The sequence below is a fragment of the Triturus cristatus genome, chromosome 12 (assembly GCF_964204655.1).
Source record: "Triturus cristatus chromosome 12, aTriCri1.1, whole genome shotgun sequence".
In the NCBI taxonomy this organism is placed as follows: domain Eukaryota; kingdom Metazoa; phylum Chordata; class Amphibia; order Caudata; family Salamandridae; genus Triturus; species Triturus cristatus.
In genome coordinates this window covers 208164519-208184749 of record NC_140595.1, presented here as the reverse complement: position 1 = coordinate 208184749, position 20231 = coordinate 208164519, and the positions used below count along the sequence as shown (strand labels likewise).

Below are 20231 nucleotides of genomic sequence, written 5' to 3'. Positions count from 1 at the left end.
CCTCTGTCTTTGAAAGCGGAGCAAATATGACAAGATAACGATTTAAAGGCATTTTTATTGCTCACTAAGGGCCTCATGTAGGAAGCCAAATACCGGTCGGTAACGGCCGATTTTCGGTAATTATACCGTTACCGACCGGTATTTTGGCTTTTGAGATGTAGGGGGAGAATTTCATGATTCGGTATTTACCGATTCGGTAAATACCGAATCATGAAATGAGATGTAGGGGGAGTGTGTGGTGGGTTTTGGGATTCGTTATTTACCACCAACTAAAGGTTGGTGGTAAATGACGAATAGGTGAAAAAAAACATTTTTGTGCACGTTTAAGTGTGCAATGTGGCAAGGGCATGTATGTGCGCCACATGTGCACACATGGCCGAATCAGGGGTGCAACAGGGTGTCAATGTGACACCCTGCCACCCTTGCATGTGCTCCCCCATTACCGAATCGGTATTTACCGATTCGGTAATGAGGCATACCTTCCCATCAATGGGAAGGTATGCCTCATTACCGAATCGGTAAATACCGATTCGGTAATTACCAAATTTTTCCGATTCGGTAATATTTACCGACTCATTACCTACATTGCATTTACCATTTCATAAATACCGAATCGGTATGATTCGGTATTTATGAAGTGGTAAATGCCAGCCCACCTACATAAGGCCCTAAGTCAGTTTGTTTTCCTACATATACTTTTTTTTCTGTGACTGAAGATAGAGGATTTTCTATATTGAACTGTGTGACAATCATGTCGAGACCAGTTCACGGGTCAAGCACATTACAGTTAGGTCGAGTGGAGTTTTCAAGTTATTAGACCTGCAGGCCTAGTTAATTTTTAATGATTTTTCGAGCACTGTGCCCCTGGTTCGAATGGTGCACAAAGAAACTACGCCCCTTTCCGGAACTCCGATTGTCATCCAAGATCATAGAAAAAGCATAGTAAGCGCTGCTGCTTGCTTCTCACGGCCTTAAATATTCAGGAATCCAAGATGGCCACCACAGCAGAAAAATGCAGAGACTCGATCCACTTCACCGCAGTACCACCTGGTAAATGTAGTTGGATCATGGGTCTTGTAGTTCTGCCTCATCCAAACATAGGCAGAGGTTAGTGATCCTTCAGACATATGGTGATGTCATGCGCCCCAATGTGGGAATTGTGCAGAACGGGATAACACTACGCATACAGTCATGACACTACCTAAAGTGTTTAAGTCTACGCTGCCAAGATCTGTGTCCCTCTTACTACAAATCTGTAGAGCTCCGTACTTAGGGTCTGGTATACGGTGCTGAAATCAATACTGTAATGTCTCATCACTTGTAATGCTTAAAAACTTTTTCTTTTTTTTTTTAGATCTTGTTTTTCTTTTAGTTCCCCCTTGCTCCATTTATTTTTTAGATTTGAGCATGAATTGGGTAGGTGACATGATTGCCTTGAGACTGCTAATGTACTGGATTTGTATTTGGACTATTCCACAACTTGAGTTCTGTCAACACTCCGTAAAGGAACTGCTTGCATTAAACAGATCATTCATAATGTCTTGGCTATTGTATGTAAAATGCTGGCTCCAGAAATTGAAACTAAAATAGCTACAGGTCTCACCTGGAAACTTAACCAGAAGTTGAGCTACTGTCTTCGAGAGCACATACTGGTTGCTTTAAGAGAAAGATGTATTGTGCATGCCAGGGCATCTGGATTAAAAGACCGTTCTTTAGATCATAAATGGATCCCTGTATTTAAGGACTATATGGATAGAACAATGCCCTCTTTTTTTTTTTTTTAAATGTGTACAAAAGTGTTTGGTATTCTCTCACTCAATGAGTTTACTTGCAAAATGCGTTACTGGGATGACAGATCTAATCATTGTTCAGTTTGTAAATTTTGTGTGGAACATTTTGGGGGTTTTTGGGGCCTTTTTAAGGAGAAAATTGATCATTCCAGTTTGTAGGTCCTTGAGGCCTAGCCACAATGTTATTACACTATTCTTATTGAAATGAGAGATCAATGATTTCCTAATTTTTGCCCTAGTCAAGATTTTACATTGTGCTTGTATCGTAAGGATGTGTTGTTACACCAAATTTTAATTGTTGAGAGCTTTAGTAATTGTTAATCTTTATTTTATGATTCTTCTTTTTAATCGCTTTGGATGAAGTTTTTCTACCTAATGCGTTTGTTGATTTTATCAATGTGTATATGTATGTTTTTAAGCGGCTTATTCCAAAAAATAAATAATTTCTGATGATTATGATAAACAGTTACGGTTATTTTAATTTCATTCTGAAGTGTAACACTAATTGCATTTCATTTCAGTGATTGATATTGTATTACTTAACAAATGAAACAGTTTCAGGCATTTTGGGCTCTTTCTCTAAAGTTACTATTACTATGAATGGATGGTGAAACATTGACAATGGATCCCCTTTCTATTCTAATTTCTCTAAATATTAAGTTTTTCAGAGTTTTGGAGCCATTTATACCCTGCCATCTGCTCCTCCTAGCGAAAGACTGAAGCATGAAACTGAAACATCCGCCCAGCAAGAGTTTCAGGGTAGAGGTGAGAATAGAGATAATGAAGATACGGACCATGCCAAGAAATGTTTACAGACTCATGAGACAGAGTTCAAATTTATAGATGAAAATGAAGGCAAGCTTCTCAAGGAGTTTGATAAGTCGGCCTTCTGCCCAGCTAATAAACTAGCTACTGCTGAGGAGGAAGAGCAGTTATCGGAGGACATTTGTATGCAAAATCCTAATACTGAGGAGATGGAAGAGGAAGGTCCTGCTCCTAGAATGTTTGTTGACGATTCTGACATAATGGCGAAGATAGTGGTTGTTTCTGAGGCTGCAGAGGTAGAAGAGCCTATTTCAGAGAGCTTAGAGGAGGAAAAGTCGACCTCGAACTTGGTGGATGAGGTAGAGTCTTCTTTTGAAACGATGGAGTTGGAAAATTCTGCTTCCGATGCTTTGGAAAAGGAAGAACATGCTTCCAGTGAGTTTGAAGAGGAGGATAATGCTCCCAAATATGTTCTGGAAGATGTTGATGAGCAGATGCAGGAGAAGGCTGCAGTGGAAGAACAAAGCTTTGAGGAAGAGCAGAAAGTTGAAGAGACAATGGAGGAGGAAGAAAGTGGATTTCAGACTTGTAAAGAGGAAGAAAATGAAGCTCAATGGCAAATTGAAGAGCAGGTAGCAGGAAGTAAAGACATTGAGGGGGTGTTGGAAGTACAAGAGGAGAGTTTTGAAAATGAAGACACCCCAAAAGGGGAAGGAAGTGACATCCTCGAAATTAATGCACAAGAGAATGATCCCCAAAATGTGGCTGGGGAAAGGTCCATCAAAGACCAGGACGATCTGGTCACTGTTGCGGTGGAAGCAAAGCAAACTATTGAGGAGGTGGGTGAGTCCAGTTCTGAAGAAGAAAGTTTCGACGAGCAGACTGGTAATGGCTTAGTAGAGCAGGAAGTTGAAAACATCAACTTGGAGGAGGTGGAAGTGGGCGAGCAAACGATTGAAGACTCAGAAAATGAAACTCAAAGGCACACTGAAATAGTGCTGGTTGAAAGTAAGGTCTTAGAAGTGTCACAGGAGGTCCAAATAGAGAATACAGAAGAAGACAAAATCCCCAACAAAATGGAAGAGGAGGAGAAAGCTTTCACATATAGTGTAGAAGAAAAGTATGCCATGATGGAAGAGCCTGCTTCACCAGAAGCTGAAGTAGAGACAATAATTGATGCCATTGATAATTCCGGTCCTAAAGTTGAGAGTTGTGATGAGCTCACACAAGAGAATGGGGGAGTGGATGATCAAACCTTTGAGGAAGAGCAAGAAGTGGAAGACACCAACATGGAGTCATCAGAAAAGCAGACTCATGGAGATGAAGGAAAGGAAACGCATGGGACGATGGATGTGGTATTGCTGGAAAATAAGGAGTTGGAGAAGGGTGCAGAGGTCCAAAATAAAAATCCAACAGAGGGAGAAACCTCAGAAGAGGAGGAAGACGAGTTTCCCAAAATGGAAGTGCAAACAGTGGAGAGAGTTGAAGAAAACATCCGCAGGAATGAAAGAAAAGGTAAGATCATAATAAGGACTATTTTCTCATTGAATACATTATATGTAGTAATAGTCTTTCACTGGCGAACATAATCAGGGTGTCATCTATCTGTGACACTCAGCATTTAACTAGCTAGAATGTCTTCATATCTCCATTTCTAATATCCCTCCTCCAACATAGACACCCTACCAGTTTTTTCTGGATCTGTTTCGTTTCAAATATCCCATAGTGACATTTGCTTGCCAAATCTTAAATTTTTAATTGTGGATTTATGAAAAGTTGGCCAGCATCCTGGTTAAGTGCAATAACATTAGCAGTGGATTCATCTTTAGTAGCAAGGAGCTTGACACAAGTGACATGACCATTTTTGTGCTCTCTTTTAGTGCACAAACGTATAACCATTGCTTTTTAGTTAATTGGCATGAACTCCAAAATGTTTCAGTTCATAATATATAAAGTGGAATGAGTTAAATGCTCTTTCAGATTCACATTTCTTTGTATTTTAACTCAAGAATTTTGGTATACCAATTTAAGAAAATAACAGAGCTAAGCTTATGCGTCCATGGGCTCTTTGCTGTTAAATGTTGCCGTTAATTTCCTCTCCACTGTTTTCTCTTGCTTGAAAAATATCCTTGCCAAAAAAAATCCTTGAGCTCGATTCATTGAGCAACCTACAAAAAAGTGTATGGAATGTTTGTTAAAGAATTTAGTGATTCGGTTTGGATTGTTTGCTTACGTGTGGCTGGCACTTACGTCTTTCTCAATATTATAAAATGTGCATAATGTGAATTTAGCAAACAATTCACGTTTTTTATCTATCTACTGACTCATCACTAGTCTAGGAGTGCACACATGAGCATAAGATTATAAAATAAAGGTAAGTAAGACGATCAATCAAGACTAAGCAAGTAAATCCTACCATAACCAAACCTTGAACTGTTGATTCAAATGTGACTGTTGTGTACTCGCATGGTTGTTTAAAAATCGGTTCATATTTCGTAGTGTATTTAATCTTTGAGTGTAGCCTATAAAAAATGTGTTCCATCAATGTTAAGTTGATCATAGACACAAATTAAACACTGGAAGAAATTTATTCATATAAGAAGTATCATCACTTTAACTCATGTTTCCCACGTAATTTTTCAGCATACTCATTCTGCCAACCTTTAAATATGCATCAAATATATATATATATATATTTTATATACACATATACGTGTGTAGCTTACTGATCGAATCTTGCCTTGGAGACCATTGGCAGTTTTAATATCGAGTTATGAGGCCCCTGGTAGCACAGAAAAGTTATGCCAATTGAACAGTCTGTTCGCCCTCATGGGTTGCAAACAGCCACTGCCTGTTAACAGTGACGTCATGAACCCCCCACTTCAGTGGCTACAACGAAGGCCGCCATTGGGCCACTATAATGCTGAGTGCTTCAAGGCCCTCTTTTGTCTGCAGCTCTACAGACAATAGCTCATGAATAAAAACAATAACGGAATTATGGGTGTGAAGAAGAGTGGGCGAGCCCTGGAGTACAACTACAGCAGTAACCTTGGGTGCAGGGAGAGCTGCAGTGCCAGCTGAAAAGAACCACCTTAAGAGAGGAGCCTTCAGAGGGGTAGAGCTTTGGAATCTACTTCTTGCGCACGTTCCTGTGTGTAGGCAGGACTTGATCGTGAGCTTGGAGCCCAGACGGTAAAACCAAGTCAGTGACTTTGAGGAGAATTCGGCGGACTTTCGAGTGTCATCAGCTCGGACACCAGTTCGGGAGAAGCCAGCTTTGAGCACCTGGCGGGACAAGGCCATCTGCAGTGGGTCTCCATACAGAAAGTCGAGCAAGTGTGACGGCTACAGTCAGCCGCCACAGTGAGTGCCCCGGGGGTTCCCGCAGAGGCGGGCTGGCTACAGCCTGGTGCGTCTTACTGAAAATCCGTCGCGCTCTCAGCAGCAGCCTGCACTGGCCATCCAAGTAGTCTACCAGCCCACGGTGCACAGGCTCACCTGCCTAGCCCTCAATGTTTCCAGTGCCCCCAAGCACAGCAGTTCCAGAGAGACGGCATAGGTGGGTGACATCGCGGTGTGTCTTGCAGGACACCGCAGAGAAAGGCGCAGCACTCCTGATGCACGGCAGCTAGACCTTTTGTATAATTACTTACGCCACTGCCTACTGTAGGACTGGATTTGGGAGCTGGAACCCAATGGATACTTATTAATCTACACTCAATACTATTGTGTTTACTGGATCCTTCGAATGCCAATTTATCTGACCGTCTCGACTACGGCTCAGCCGATCAAGTTCAGGGGTATTGGCCTCCAACTAGATCCACGCAATACCTCCTTCCTTCTACTGACGTACATCGGTACACCCCTCAAGCAGCAGGTACTAAGACACCAGAGGGGTGAACAGGCGCAAAGGGATCGCAACTACTGCAGGGTTGAATATACCTCTTTTTAACGCATTCTTTTTCCCCGCAGGGAATTACAACGCGGTTGTTACAACAATCGCGTTGTAACCACACATACCATTACCCCGTAAGTCATAACGACTTGCGGAGGGGGGGGCGCTGGATGTAGGAATAGTATAATTTACTTTTCCAACTCCAGTCTGTGCGTACAGTAGGGAAGGTGTTGGATTTTAAATCCAACACCTTCTGCCCCCTCCGCAAGTCGTTGTTCCTACTTGCGGAGTAATGGTATGTGTGGTTGCAATGCAGTCTTTGTAACAACCTCATTGTAATTCCCTGCGGGGAATTTTTTTTGTGGTAAACTATGTTTACCGCAGGGGTCATCATAAACTCAAGCAGAACGCAAAAGAAGATCGGAGAGGCTAGCGCCCGGGCCTCCCACCATGTGTAGGCGGAAGCGGTCGGTGTTAGGCCGGTGCGGCTTGCATCACAGGTGAATTGTCCCTCAGCAGTAAAACACTCTGGAACCATATTTACATGACGTAGAAGAAGGAGCTGTCAATCTTCCGTTAGATATCCAGGCAATTGTAATCACCCTCAGCAATCACCTCTTGCAAGGCGGAGTCTGAAGAACTCATCTAAGCAGAAAGGAACATTTTAAATCCATTAAATGGAGTGTTCTGGAGGCAATCCTGGCATTATTAGGAAAATCGACAGCAATTTCTGACTATATCTTGGAAACTAAATCGGTACTCCTCCAATTCAAGTTAGACCAGAAAAATTCCCAAACCTCTTTATGTGCAAATGAAAATCACAAAAAGAGATCACATCAACCAATCGATAATAAATCTCAGACAGAGGAGAACGGTGACTCATCATCATGCACAAAAACAAGAGGGATGCAAACAAACAGTAAAAATAACAAATCCCAAAACAAAAACAGAGATCAAGTCGACATCATTTATTCTATAAAAAAACAGTTTGAGGCACCAAAGAAAAGTAGCTCATAAACTGCAACCCCCAAATATTACCCAATCTCTACTTGCAAAATAACACAGGCAATTACCCAAAACCTTCAGCAACACCCTACGGAAATTTCTTTGCAACGACCAGCGTCGTCAACCGGAGAAATAAGAAAAATAAGATAGGCTTCCCCCCCCAAAAGTCCCCAAAATTTAATTTTGAAAAACAAGGAAAACTGCAAGTTTTCAAACCAAAAGCACAAAAAGTAAAACGAAAAGGACTAACTTCAGAATCACGAAAGCAAAGCCCCACAAAATAAAGTTTTCCCAAAGAGATCTGTTAGGCTCAGATGCACAGACAGGAGGCAAAAATGTACCTGAAGACACGTTTAGTAACCTCGACAACAACAATGTGAAGGGACTATCTAATCCATCTTTACAGGCAGTATCATCAAGACAACTAAATCCCCATGCTATTAATTTCTCAAGTAAAGGTTATCAAAAGACCACAAGCTACCCTGAGCAGGCTGCCCTTGATTTTGAATCATAGGCTGTGACAGCAGGGAATAGCCAAACCCAAGACATATATCTAACTTTAGAGCTATCCAATCTTTTTACTGCAGTAAATGACCCATTAAATCGTAAAAGGGTACTTAACCTCGTTCATACACTCCCTTACTTCAATCGCTTCCATCTTCTGAACTAAAACTGATTTCCTTTCCAGATAAGGCTGACATCTTTACAGTGCGAGTTGACTTTCGGTCAGGTGTGATACCTGCAATTATTCTAAATGAGAGAGAAACCCTTTATATGTACAGATTTGACATGATTGGCGCAGGGGGTGTTGTTCGGCTTTCGAGCCTATTGGCTCTCCACTCTGTCCACGTTTTTAGGTGGTTAAGGTCTATACTTTTTTACATGTTGCTCCACCTGTGTTCTTCACGCGTGGAGTTATTCTGGTTTTTATTCCCTCCCACTGCCCATGCCTGTGCCTCCTTCTTTCTATGGGAGCATGACAGCAAGCTGGTGAAATGATGGGTTTGTTAAAAGACTTGATGTGCTTATCAAACACTGCAAGGTTAGTGAATTCAGTAATGAAGAAACCATGCGTCTTTGAGTTATCCATGGCTGACTTTCAGACTCCTTCCGCAGATGCATGTTGAGAGATACGCTGAGCTTAGAGAAAGTACTAAGGGCTGTAAGAGCAGAAGAAAGAGCTGAACGACAAGCAGCGAAAAGTGAATCAGTGTTGGCCATGAGGAGTAAAACACAAACAGTGTAGTCGCATGCCAGTTGCTGTCTACAAAGCTGAAAAGTTTGTGTTTCTGATGTGGGTTTTGCTTTCCACATGAAGGCAAATGTCCCGCCTTAGGTCAAACATGCAAGGCAAACCACTTCATAATGGTTTGCAAAGTGAAAGAGAAACTACGTGACCGCGAGAAGAGAAAACTGACACCAGGTAACTCTAGAAGCATTCTCGCCGCACCCACAAATCAAACAAGTGACATCAGTTATGATAAGCAGAAACAAGACAAAGTTGATTGTCGTCAAGTTGATCCTACAGAGGATCGTCAACGTCATTATCAAGCACCAGTGAAGGAGATTGATGTGCGCTAATGGCATCGACCAACGAGCGACAGGCAAATGGAGGTCTAGCTGCTTGCAAGGAAGAACAAATGACAAAGGCAAACTACCAAACGAAACAACAAAACTCATTTGTACATTGCCCCCAGATTACAATAAAAGTCAATGGTTGCCTTTTATTATACACAGTGGTGCGTCCATTAACGTCATGCCTGTCAAAGTTCAACAGCCTATCTCTGGTGCTACGCCTCAACCTGTTAAACACGAAAGTATACATCTGAAAGAGACACATTAGTGATAGATTCCTTACCTTAGAATATCTCCAGGCGTCAGACTGGATCCGGAAAGTTTTCGTCAGCAGTACCCTTACGCGTCGGTAGGTGTCGTCATGCAGCTCCGCGAACGTCTCTGGCGTCATAGTCGCTGAGATGACGTCGTCGGAGCTACTTAGACATGCCCACGTGCGCTGACGTCCGTTCTTTATTTTTCCACGCCAGCAAGCGCAAATCCGAGAGAGAGCGGTACTCCTAGTCTGTAAATTTGACTTGTTTAGGAGACTTGTATCTTGTTTTTGTCGAGAATTCGACTTTTGGTGCAGTAGGGATGCCCGGGTTTAAGTCCTGTTGGGACTGCCGTCCGACCATGTCGGTGACGCACCCGCTCAACGTGTGTCTCTTCTGCTTGGGGGCATGACATCTCCCCGAGATGTGCCCCGATTGTCGGGCCATGGCACAGACGGCTTGCAGGAGCGTTCCCGGAAGTTGTTGGAGGACTGGAACTCGGTACCGCGCCACTCCAGGTCCCACTCCTGTGGGAGGTCGAGGGAACGATGGCGCAGCAGACACCATCGTTCATCGGAATCGGGGACAGATAAGTCACAAGCGCCATTAATGGCAAAGGAGCGGCTTTGCTCTTCGTCTACCCCTCATCGGTCGCAGGACTCGGTGAGGGGGCGGGTGGTCACTCCCCCGCGGCTCCTTTGGGGCCTCCGTTGTTGCCTGCGGCTTACCCGCCTTTTTGGGGACCGTACGTGCCTCCGGAAGAAGTACAGGTACTTCTGTCGGCCATGGGCCATTTCTTTGTCCCATCGAGTCCCTCCGGAGTGCCTTTGGGCCCTGCGGACCCCTTGGGTGGTTCTGCCCCAGTGGTGCCGCCTTTGGCCCCGGTTACGCCAGCAAGATACCCTGTGGTGCCGTTGGCTCCGGCCTCGACGCTACCGCCGTTGGCTCCGGCCTCTGCACTGGCATTGGCTCCGGACTCGGCCCTGCTGTTGGCTCCGACCTCGACGCCGCCATTGGCTCCGGCCTCGGCGCCGCCGTTGGTTCTGGCCTCGGCGCCGCCGATAGCTCCGGCCTCGGCGCAGCCATTGGCTCCGGCCTCGGCGCAGCCACTTGCTCCAGCCGTAGCACTGCCGGAGGCCTCGACGCGGCAGTTGGCTCCGGCCTAGGCGCCGCCTCCGGATCGGGCATTGGCTACGGCCTCAGAGCCGCCTTCAGACCTGGCATCGTCTCCGGCCTCGGCGCCACCTTCGGATCCGGAATCGGCGCTGGCCTCGGCGACGCCATTGCATCACAGCCTCGGCATCGTTGCCTCCAGGGCCGGATTATATCGAGCCTGCCTTGTCCTGCCTCCAATCCCTATTCCTGACCTAAGGGGGTACTAGGAGGGGTCTGAGGACCTTCTCTCAGCTCGCTGTGAGGATGATCTAAACTAGATTGACAATATGGAGAATCTCAGCTAGCTGGAGTTATCTCCACACCCAGATACACTGTCCCCCTCCTCCGTAGCTGTGGAGGTGGTGGGTTCATTCTGTGATATGGCGTAGGGGAGGCTCCTAACCTCAAATTCCCTACAGTGCCTATCAGGGCAAATCTCCTCACTGCAGTGCTTCAGCAGCGGCTTTAAAAGTAACACAGGGGCGCCTGTGCGTGCATGCAAGGCAACCCTAGTTTCATCGCACAGCACCTACCGCCAGAGTGTCTAGTGGTCCAGGGCTCTGCTTCTCCAAGGGCCTTTTGGCCCTCTATTCCAACTCTGTGTGGGACATGATAGAGCAGGTGCTGCCACAGTGTCTAGCGGAGGCTTGGTGTGCTCTCTCAAGCAATTGCCGAGGGCAAAGATGCGGCGGGATTCACCATCCATTATGCTCTTGACTCCACATCCTCCATGGGCAGAGCGATACGTATAACAGCAGGGTGGGTCCCAGGACTAGTGGGCAGATCAGTCAGCCACCACCCCTACCACCGCTGCCTCAAAACCTTCCTAGTCTGCTGCAGGTGAGTTCTGCAAACAGTCCGAAGGGGCTACTCCTCCCCTTCGAGACTACTCCTCCTGCTCTGCCACGTCAGTAAGACCGCATGTCTGGGGATCACTTTACACTTTGCAAACAGGAAGTTGCGGCACCCTTGACATAGGGGGCCATCAAGCGTGTTTTAGACCTTCGGCGTGTCAATCGTTTCCTAGACCCGCAAGACTGGATGGTAGCGTTACACTTGCAGGACACCTACTTTCATGTCCTGCCGGCCCACAGGCGTTCCCCGCAGTTCACGGTTGGCCAAGAGCACTTGCAGTTCACCGGGCTCCCCTTTGGGCCTTACTAGCGCCCCTCGGGTGTTCACTAAAGTGATGGAGGTGGTCGCAGCTCGTCTGCGCAGATCAGGGGTTTATAGTCTTCCCCTATCTCGACGACTGGTTGTTGAAAGCGGGCTCGCCCCAGGCAGTTGTCTCTTACCTCCAGACTATGGCCGATCTCCTGCATTTGCTGGGGTTCTCCATCAACATGCCGAAGTCGCATCTGATTCCCTCTCAGAAGCTTCTCTTCATCGGAGCGGTTCTGGACACGGCGCAATTTCGGGTTTGTGCTCCTGAACAGCGTGTCGGGGACATTCAGACTATGATTCCGATCTTTCAGCCCTTGTCCTGGGTTTCGGTCAGGAAAACACTGAGGCTGCTGGGCCTCATGGCTTCTTGCATCCTCTTGATCAATCATGCCAGATGGCATATGCGTGCTCTGCAGTGGAACCTGAAGTTCCAGTGGACGCAGCATAAGGGACCCTGTCCGACTACGTCCAGATCTCGGAGGGCACTGCACAAAACTTGCAGTGGTGGTTCAATGACCAGAGTTGGGTCAGCAGCTAATCCCTCTCCCTTCCACAACCGGAGCGCACAGTGGTGACAGACTCGTCCCTCCTGGGATGGGGCGGCCACATGGGAGAGGCAGAGATCAGAGGTCTCTGGTCTCAGGCAGAGTTCAAGCTCCATGTCAATCTTTTGGAACTCAGGGCGATCCTTCTTGCATTGAAAGCATTCCTTTTCTCTGTTAAGTGGAGAGTAGTGCAGGTGTTTACAGACAACACCACCGCCATGTGGTACTGCAACAAGCAAGGCCGGGTGGGGTTGTGGACCCTCCGTCAGGTGGCTCTGCGCCTCTGGACATGGCTGGAACGCCAGGGCATCCTCCTGGTGGTTCACCACTTGGCATGTTCTTTGAATGCCAGGGCGAACACACTCAGCCGTCTGTGCATAATGGATCACAAATGGCGTCTTCACTCGGAGGTGGCGCAAGGTCTCTTTCAACTGTGGGGAGAACCTTGGTTAGATCTTTTCACCACCAAAAAGAACGCGCAATGTCATCAGTTCTGCGCGTTGGAGTTTCCAAGGCGCCACTCGTTCGGAGACGCTTTTCGTCGCGAGTGGAGTTGCGGTTTGTTGTACGCTTTTCTGCCTATGCCACTTCTACCCAGAGTGCTGAAGATGATCAGGCGCGACCGGGCCCAAGTCATTCTTGTGGCACCTGACTGGGCTCAAAGAGTTTGTTATCCCGAGCTACTTAGTGTGAGCGTAGATCCGCCGATCCGACTGCCTGTTCGGGAGGATCTCCTCTCGCAGCACCAGGGGATGGTCCTCCACCTGAACCTGTCCAGCCTCCACCTCCTTGCGTGGAGATTGAGTGGCGACAGTTGATTCCATTTGAATTGCCTCCTGAACTCTGTAATGTGATTCTGGCAGCCAGGCGTCTCTCCACTAAAACTGTATATGCCTGTCAGTGGAACAAGTTTGTGGCATGGTGCACAGCGAAATCTGTAGATCCCCTTTCTGCCCCTCTTTCTGAGGTCCTATTGTTCCTCTCTCTTTGGCCCAGCAGGGCTCTGCTCCGGGCACTATCAAGGGCTACCTTTCTTCTCTTTCAACCTTTCTCAGGCTGCCTGATCAGCCCTCTCTTTTCAAGTCCCCTGTGGCCAATAGATTTCTCAAAGGCATTACTCACCTTTTCCCTCCTATTCCTTTTGTGTTGCCTCTGTGGGACTTGGACCTGGTTCTCACATACTTAATGTGCGCTCCCTTTGAGCCTCTTCATAACTGTCCTTTCCGGTTATTAACTTTGAACACTGTCTTCCTGGTGGCTACCACCTCCGCTAGACGTGTGAGTGCGCTCCAGGCTCTTTCATGTAAACCTCCTTTCCTGGCGCTTCATCCGGACAAGGTTGTGCTTCAGCCATGACCCACCTTTCTACCAAAAGTAGTCACTGCCTTTAATCGGGGGCAAACTGTCACTCTGCCCACTTTCCTTCTGCCTCCGCGCCCTTCCAGAGAAGAAGTAAGGCTCCACCGTCTGGGCCAAACGTGCGCTTTCTACCCCAACCGCACACAACCGTTCCGGGTGGATGACCAGCTCTTTGTTGGCTACGTGGGCGCCAAGAAAGGCCGCGCTGTGCACAAGCGAACTATCTCTCACTGGGTTGCCTTGTGCATTCAAGCCTGTTACTCTTTGGCTACAAAGGAGCCTCCAGTAGGGTTGCGCGGCCATTCGACCAGGCGACGGCGGCTACTATAGTTTTGGGACACGGTGTCCCACTGCAAGACATCTGTCAGGCGGCCACGTGGGCCTCGCTGCACACTTTCACTAAGCACTATTGCCTTGACAGTCAAGTCCGGAGAGACGGCTTCTTTGGCCGTTCGTTTCTCCGTGACTTTCTGGTGTAATCTCCCTTCGCAGTCCCACCACCGTGGTTGGTATTGCTTGGGTATGTATTCTAAGGTAAGGAATCTATCACTAACGTGTCTCTTTCAGATGTAAAGTTACTTATTTGTGTAACGATATATCTGTAAGAGTCATTAGATAGTGATAGATTCCTTACCGCCCGCCCATCCTCCCCGTTCTGAAACTGTTCTCTAGGGTTCAGGTCATCCCTTTCAGGCCCCTAGTTCTATTGCACCAGTAGTCGGTCTCTGGCATGGCTCTGCGTCCCTGGCGCGGAAAGTCGTGTACAGAACTGACGTCAGCGCACTTGGGCATGTCTAAGTAGCTCCGACGACATCATCTCAGCGACTACGACGCCAGCGAGACATGCGGAGCCTCACGGCGACGCCTACCGACGCGCAGGGGTACTGCTGACGAAAACTTTCCGGATCTAGTCTGAAGCCTGGGGATATTCTAAGGTAAGGAATGTATCACTAACTAATGTCTCTTACAGATATATCGTTACACAAGTAACTTGTGCATGTGGGCTGCTCCTAAACCATTGCAGAGTCAAGGGTCATTTACAGCGACTTTGAAACATGCAGCAATATCAGTGCTCATGCCACTTCATGTTCTTCAAGGACCTTCATCTATTGCTTGTCTACTCAGCTTTGCCACCACTACTGACATGGGACAGATATCTATCAATTGCAACCTCCATACTCAGTCTGAAGTTTTGAGTCACTTCCCATTATTATTTCACAACCTGGGCAGGCTCAAAGCAATGAAAGTGCAACTTGACATCAATGAGGACATTCTCCTTGATGCCCAGAGGCATCAGAGTCGCTTTCCACTTGCAAGAAGACGTTGGAAAAAAACTAGAAACCCTGTTGAAGCGTGACATCATTGAGCACTCCTCTGGTCCTACACCATGGGTGTGTCGCACATAGTGGTGGTGCCAAAAAAGGACTGTGAGGGAGCTGCGCGCATATGTGTTGATATGTGCCAGGCCAACAAAGCAATTGATGGAGCGAAAGATATCCTGGTCTACACAGAGCAGACATGATCATGCAACTGAATGGAAAGTTTTCTCCCGTCTTGACCTGAACAAGGGACATCCACTTGAGTTGAAAAGAATTGCAGGTACATCACTACTTTTTCGACTTATGTTGGTTTGTTCAGATACAAAACGTTGAGGTTTGGAGTGTCGTCAACTGTATAACTATTTCAGGATGTCAAGTGTCGAATTATTCAACCTGTCACTAATGCTTTTAGCTACAGTGATGACATACTGGTATTTGGAGTAACGCAAAAGGAGCAGGATAAGGCTCTTACACAAGTGTGCCAATTACTTGCTGATGCAGGTTTCGCTCTGAATGCAGCAAAGTGTGAGTTTCCGAAGATCAAACTTAAATTCTTTGGACACATTGTCTGATGGAGGAATGACTCCTGATCCTGATAAAGTGAAAGCATTGTCAACTGCTTCCAACCAGCCTCCCCAACCCCCTCCAGCAAGATGTCGCCATGTTGCGATTCGTTTTAGGCATGGTTACTGTAAGTGCCCCATTGAGCGAGTTAACAAAACTAAATGTCCCTTTCCAATGGTCTATTGAATGTGATCAAAGCTTCAAAAGAATAAAACATGCAATTGAGAATGCAACCGAGATGACCTACTTGGACTCCAAGCTACAGACTGAGGGCAATCTTTGCTCAACATGATGGTCATCCGAATGCTCATTGACGCGTTGTGGCCTATGCCAGTCGCTGCCTGTCTGACACAGAACGTGCCTATTCCCAGCTGGAGAAGGAGTCTGGCTGTAGCTTGGGCCTTCGAACATTTTTGTGTGTGTCCGTATGGAAAGCGTTAAAATATCATAACAGAGATCACCAAACTCTACTCACCTTCTTCGGAAATCTGGAAGCCAAGATGCCTTCTTGCATTGAGAGGTGTGGTTTGAAACCGCAAGAGTTCGATTATGCCATGGTACATAAGTCGAGTAAAGACCAAAACCCTGCTGATTATTTTTCATGAGTACCTCTAAATTATCACAGTTGGACATAAAAACTGTTGATGAATACATGAACTTCATTGTTAAGTCCAGTACGCCAGCAACCTTATCAATCAAATAGATTATTGAGGCCACTAATGCTGACAAGAACATGCTTATCATCAAAGACCTCATTCTAACTCAATCCTGGAGAAGGAATGTTTGACTTATTATTCTAAATTCTAAAATGTACGGGAAGAATTGTCTGCGACCATGGAAGGTGTAGTATTGAGAGCCTCAAGAATTGTCCTACCTGAAAGCCTAAGACAACAGGTCATTGAACTAAACCATGAAGGACATTCTGCCATTGTAGCTACCAAAAGAGCCCTAAGAGACAGAGTGTGTTTGCCACGCTTAGGCGAACGAGTTAGAAGGAACTTAGAGCATCATCTTTGCAACTGCCTTTCCCCCAAAGTAACGCAGCATTCTCTGACCATGTCTGACCTTCCTACAAAGGCTTAGGAAAGGATTGCAGTTGATTTATTTGGGCCCCTAGGAAACGGACGTCACCTCATGTTAGTCATTGGTGATTATTGGAGTTTCCCATTGGTAGCGGAGTTATCAAAAATCCATGACACGGTAATTGAGCAGCTGACAGCAGCTTTTCAGCGTGGAGTGTCCCCTCCATTCTAAAATCTGACAGTGGTCCTCCGTTCAATAGTAAGAAATTCAGAGAGTTCCTAATCAGAATGAATGTCCAGCATTAATAGAGTACACCTCTGTGGCCCCAAGGAAATGGTGTTGCTGTTCAATTTATCGATACACTCAAGGGTTATCAAGTGAGCATTGATCGAGGGGATTGAATGAAACCAAGCCCTGTGTCAAGCTCGCTGTGATGATCGATCAACTCCCCACTCCACAATGGGTGAAAGACCAGCCATCTTGCTTTTTGAGAGAGCCATTGGAACCAAGCTGCCACAATGGGCAGTCGACTGATCCTTGAGTGCTGACAAAGTTTGTGTCACTGATACTTCTCGAAAGTACAAAAGGAAGACTTATGCTGTTCGGCGTTGGAGAGCCCAAGAGACAGTCTTCAATGAAGGTGACTTTGTTCTAGTAAAGCAAAAGTGAAAGGGAAAACAGACAGTCCATTTCCTGTCAATCCTCTAAGAGTTTTGACGTGCAAAGGACACATGATGACTGCATATAGACCCAGACAGTCCATCACATGGTACTGGTCACATTTTAAACATTTGCCTCTGTGATCGTCCTCTCCTGCACCTACAAATGAGGCCGTACCACCTGACTGTCCAGATCAAACATGAGAACGTTTACTATTGATGCATGAACATAGGTAATCTCAACCACTTCACACTACCATACCTGGCCAACTAGTGCGAGCGCCTCAACAACTCATCGAAGAAATGTAACTGTCCGTACCTTTTATTTAACAAAGGGAGTGGTATAGTGTCGTGAGACTGTGGCTAGGACCCTGGCGGTTCGGTCCTGACTTAATAGAGGAAGTACGTAACTTGCTAGGAGGTGTTAAGGTGTGGTTATTAGCGCGCATGACCTAATTGGAGAGCAGAGTGAGATTGTGTGCTGAGGAATAAAGTTGTATAATCCAGAGCTTTGTGTGTGACGTATTCATTTGTATTCTCTTGGGCTGGGAAGAAGGCTACACTGCATATTTTTAAAGAGATTAGAAAAAAGGCTGTGCGACTTTGTGAAGATCCTACTGCTGTCCATTTACTTCAAATAAATGTAATAACAATTGAAAGAGCAATTAAAGTTGGCAACTGGCCAAACATTAGATGTGAGCTTGTTTCTTACCTTTGCTGCGCACTGTGCCAAGAGCACTGATTCTGAGGATTACGACTCAAATTGTGATTTGGTAATTCGTTTTTTCTCCAATATTCTGCTGTCAGTCCTATGAGTAGAAAGTACTTTAAGGGGAACAATGTGGAGATGTTTAGCTCATGTGAGGACCTCTAGACCTAACAGCCTTTTCTAAATTGTGACTGGCATGTTTCCTCTTATTCTTTTCTCCCTCTAGTCTCTTTTATTCCATCACTTTCTCTGTCTCCAGCACCCATCACTCTCCTCTCCCTTCTGTTCCACCACTCTCCTCTTAACACTCTTTCTCTGCCCAACACAATTTAGTATTTGTTCATGACTCTCCTCTCTGATTACCTTAGTTTCTCATCATCCTAATCCTTTTATCAGCCATATTGCTTTCACCCTTACCTTCTCCTCTGTGTCCTCCCCTCTCGTCCCTTTCTCAGTTCAAATCTATCAATCACCGTACTTCCATCACCCACTTTGCTCATTATTCTCATATTATACATTTATTCATCCACTTCTAACACATCTTCATCACATTCTCTACTTTGACTCACATCGCTCTTACTCCTCTCTAGTCAATCCTTCTGTCTTATTTTTCTCTCCCCTACTATTGTCTACATTACTCTTTCATCCACTTCTTTCCTCTCTGTTCTTTTTTGTTATCCTCCCCTTTTTTCCTTATCTTGAATTTTTCAATCCTCACACTCTCCTCTAATTAATCTCCATTCCTCATCGGTGCACCAATCCAATCACCATTTCCTCATGCAACAATCTGAGAGACTTTTTATGATAGGGACGCCTAGCTGCAGATTCCTTACCTTTGAAGTATCCCCAAGTGGCAGACTAGTTCCGGAATTAATTGTTTTACAGCAGTTCCTCTGTCATGGATAGAGAGCGTTTGGGGACTCTGTAAAAACGTTGTCTACCGGATGTGTCATTGACAGAGTCCATGTGAGCCCTCCCCTGATGCGCTGACATCAGTTTCTTCCTTTTCGCGCTTTCATGCATATCTGGAGAGCGGTACTTCTGGCCATTTTTTACCTAGCTCAACGTTGTCGATTGAACAGTGTGCCTTTTTTTCCGGATATTTTTGCCATCCTGTGGACTACGATGTTGACCCCGCACCCTTATTCTATTTGCATGTGGTGTGTGGGCATGCACCCTGGCTGCTAACGGTGCGGCTCATGCCTTCAGATTAGTCATCAGCATTGCAGAAGAGCTGCATGACACAGTTAACAGCGCGGTGGTTGCAGGTCCCTCATCGGTATCAGGCTTCTCCTTCCGAGGACTGCTTGAAGACCAGCACCTCAAAGTCCTTTGTCCTCGCTGTCGGCTGGTCAGTATCGCCGTAGGTAGTCGATGCCGCATCCTACCCCAACTTTACCACATACAATTGGTGTTCCTGACAATGGGTTGGAGTGAGAATCTATCCCATGCCTTCTGGTGTTTCCCGGTACGGAGGTGACTCTGGCTCAGATGAGGGAATACTATTTCTCTCTTCATGCCATTTTTGGTTCTCGGCCTCACTTTGAGGCGCTTCTCAGCCCCAATGAGATTGGTGAAGCCTTCACTGACTCCTAACTGGTGGGACCTCCCTCTGTGTCAGTCAGAGCCTCCAAATTTGTAATCAAACCCTTATCGGCTCCGGCTCACAGCCCTTCAGGGTTCCCACCTGTGATGCCAATGTTGGATCCACCAGCGCTGCTATCTGTGTCTACGGCACCAGTAGCCCCTAGTTTGTCTCTCCTCCCCGATGCCTTGTTCCCTGTCCTACAGGGTACTTTGTCTATATGCCTTACAGGTATTCCTCCACATGTTTCTGATACAATAGTTCCCCTTATAGGTGACACCACATGCTGTACAGTGGGGCAAGTTGGAAGATCGTGCACGGGGTTCTCGTTGCTTTTGTACAACCCCCACCCCTCCTCCTTTCCTCTCTTCAGGTGTTAGCACTTCTTGTGCTAGTTCTCGCTATACATGGGCAAGAGAGGGCCCTGCCCTTTCTCATTTTTCTCTTAGGTCCCTTGCGAACATACCTAGGTATGAGTTACCTACTTTACCGACCCTTAATCTTCTATGCCTCTGCATGGCCTGTTTTAATCTATTTCTGCCCTGCGCAAAGTTGATGGTACTTTTCTCTTCAGGAGGATGTTTTTTTTTTTTTTGCGCTTGTTGGTGACGTTCTATGACACACGCAGCCCCAATGTTTCGTTACTGGCCTGGCTGTTCTTCAGATGCGCTTTTTACTGTTTTTTGGGAGTTTATGGCTATTTTTGATCTTGAGTTTCTAAGTGGACATGAGTTCCTTTACCACCCACTCGGAGTTTGGTTCTTACGGAGATTGGTGATCCCTTGGGTTGCTTTCCGGGGGGGTTTATTTAACTTCTTGCAAGCACGGATACAGTTTTAACCCCCTTGAGGTGGGGGGGAATTTT

General features: G+C 46.2%; 1 protein-coding gene across 7 annotated transcripts in view; it reads left to right on the top strand.

Annotated features, from left to right (window-relative positions):
• The window catches only part of CENPT (centromere protein T), a 1095738-nt gene that overhangs the window by 784417 nt on the left and 291090 nt on the right, over window positions 1–20231 (top strand). For all 7 annotated transcript variants that reach the window (XM_085638668.1, XM_085638667.1, XM_085638665.1 and 4 more), the window contains one exon: window positions 2451–4070. In XM_085638668.1, coding sequence (XP_085494794.1) covers window positions 2451–4070 — 1620 coding nt within the window. The remainder of the gene's footprint in view (window positions 1–2450; window positions 4071–20231) is intronic.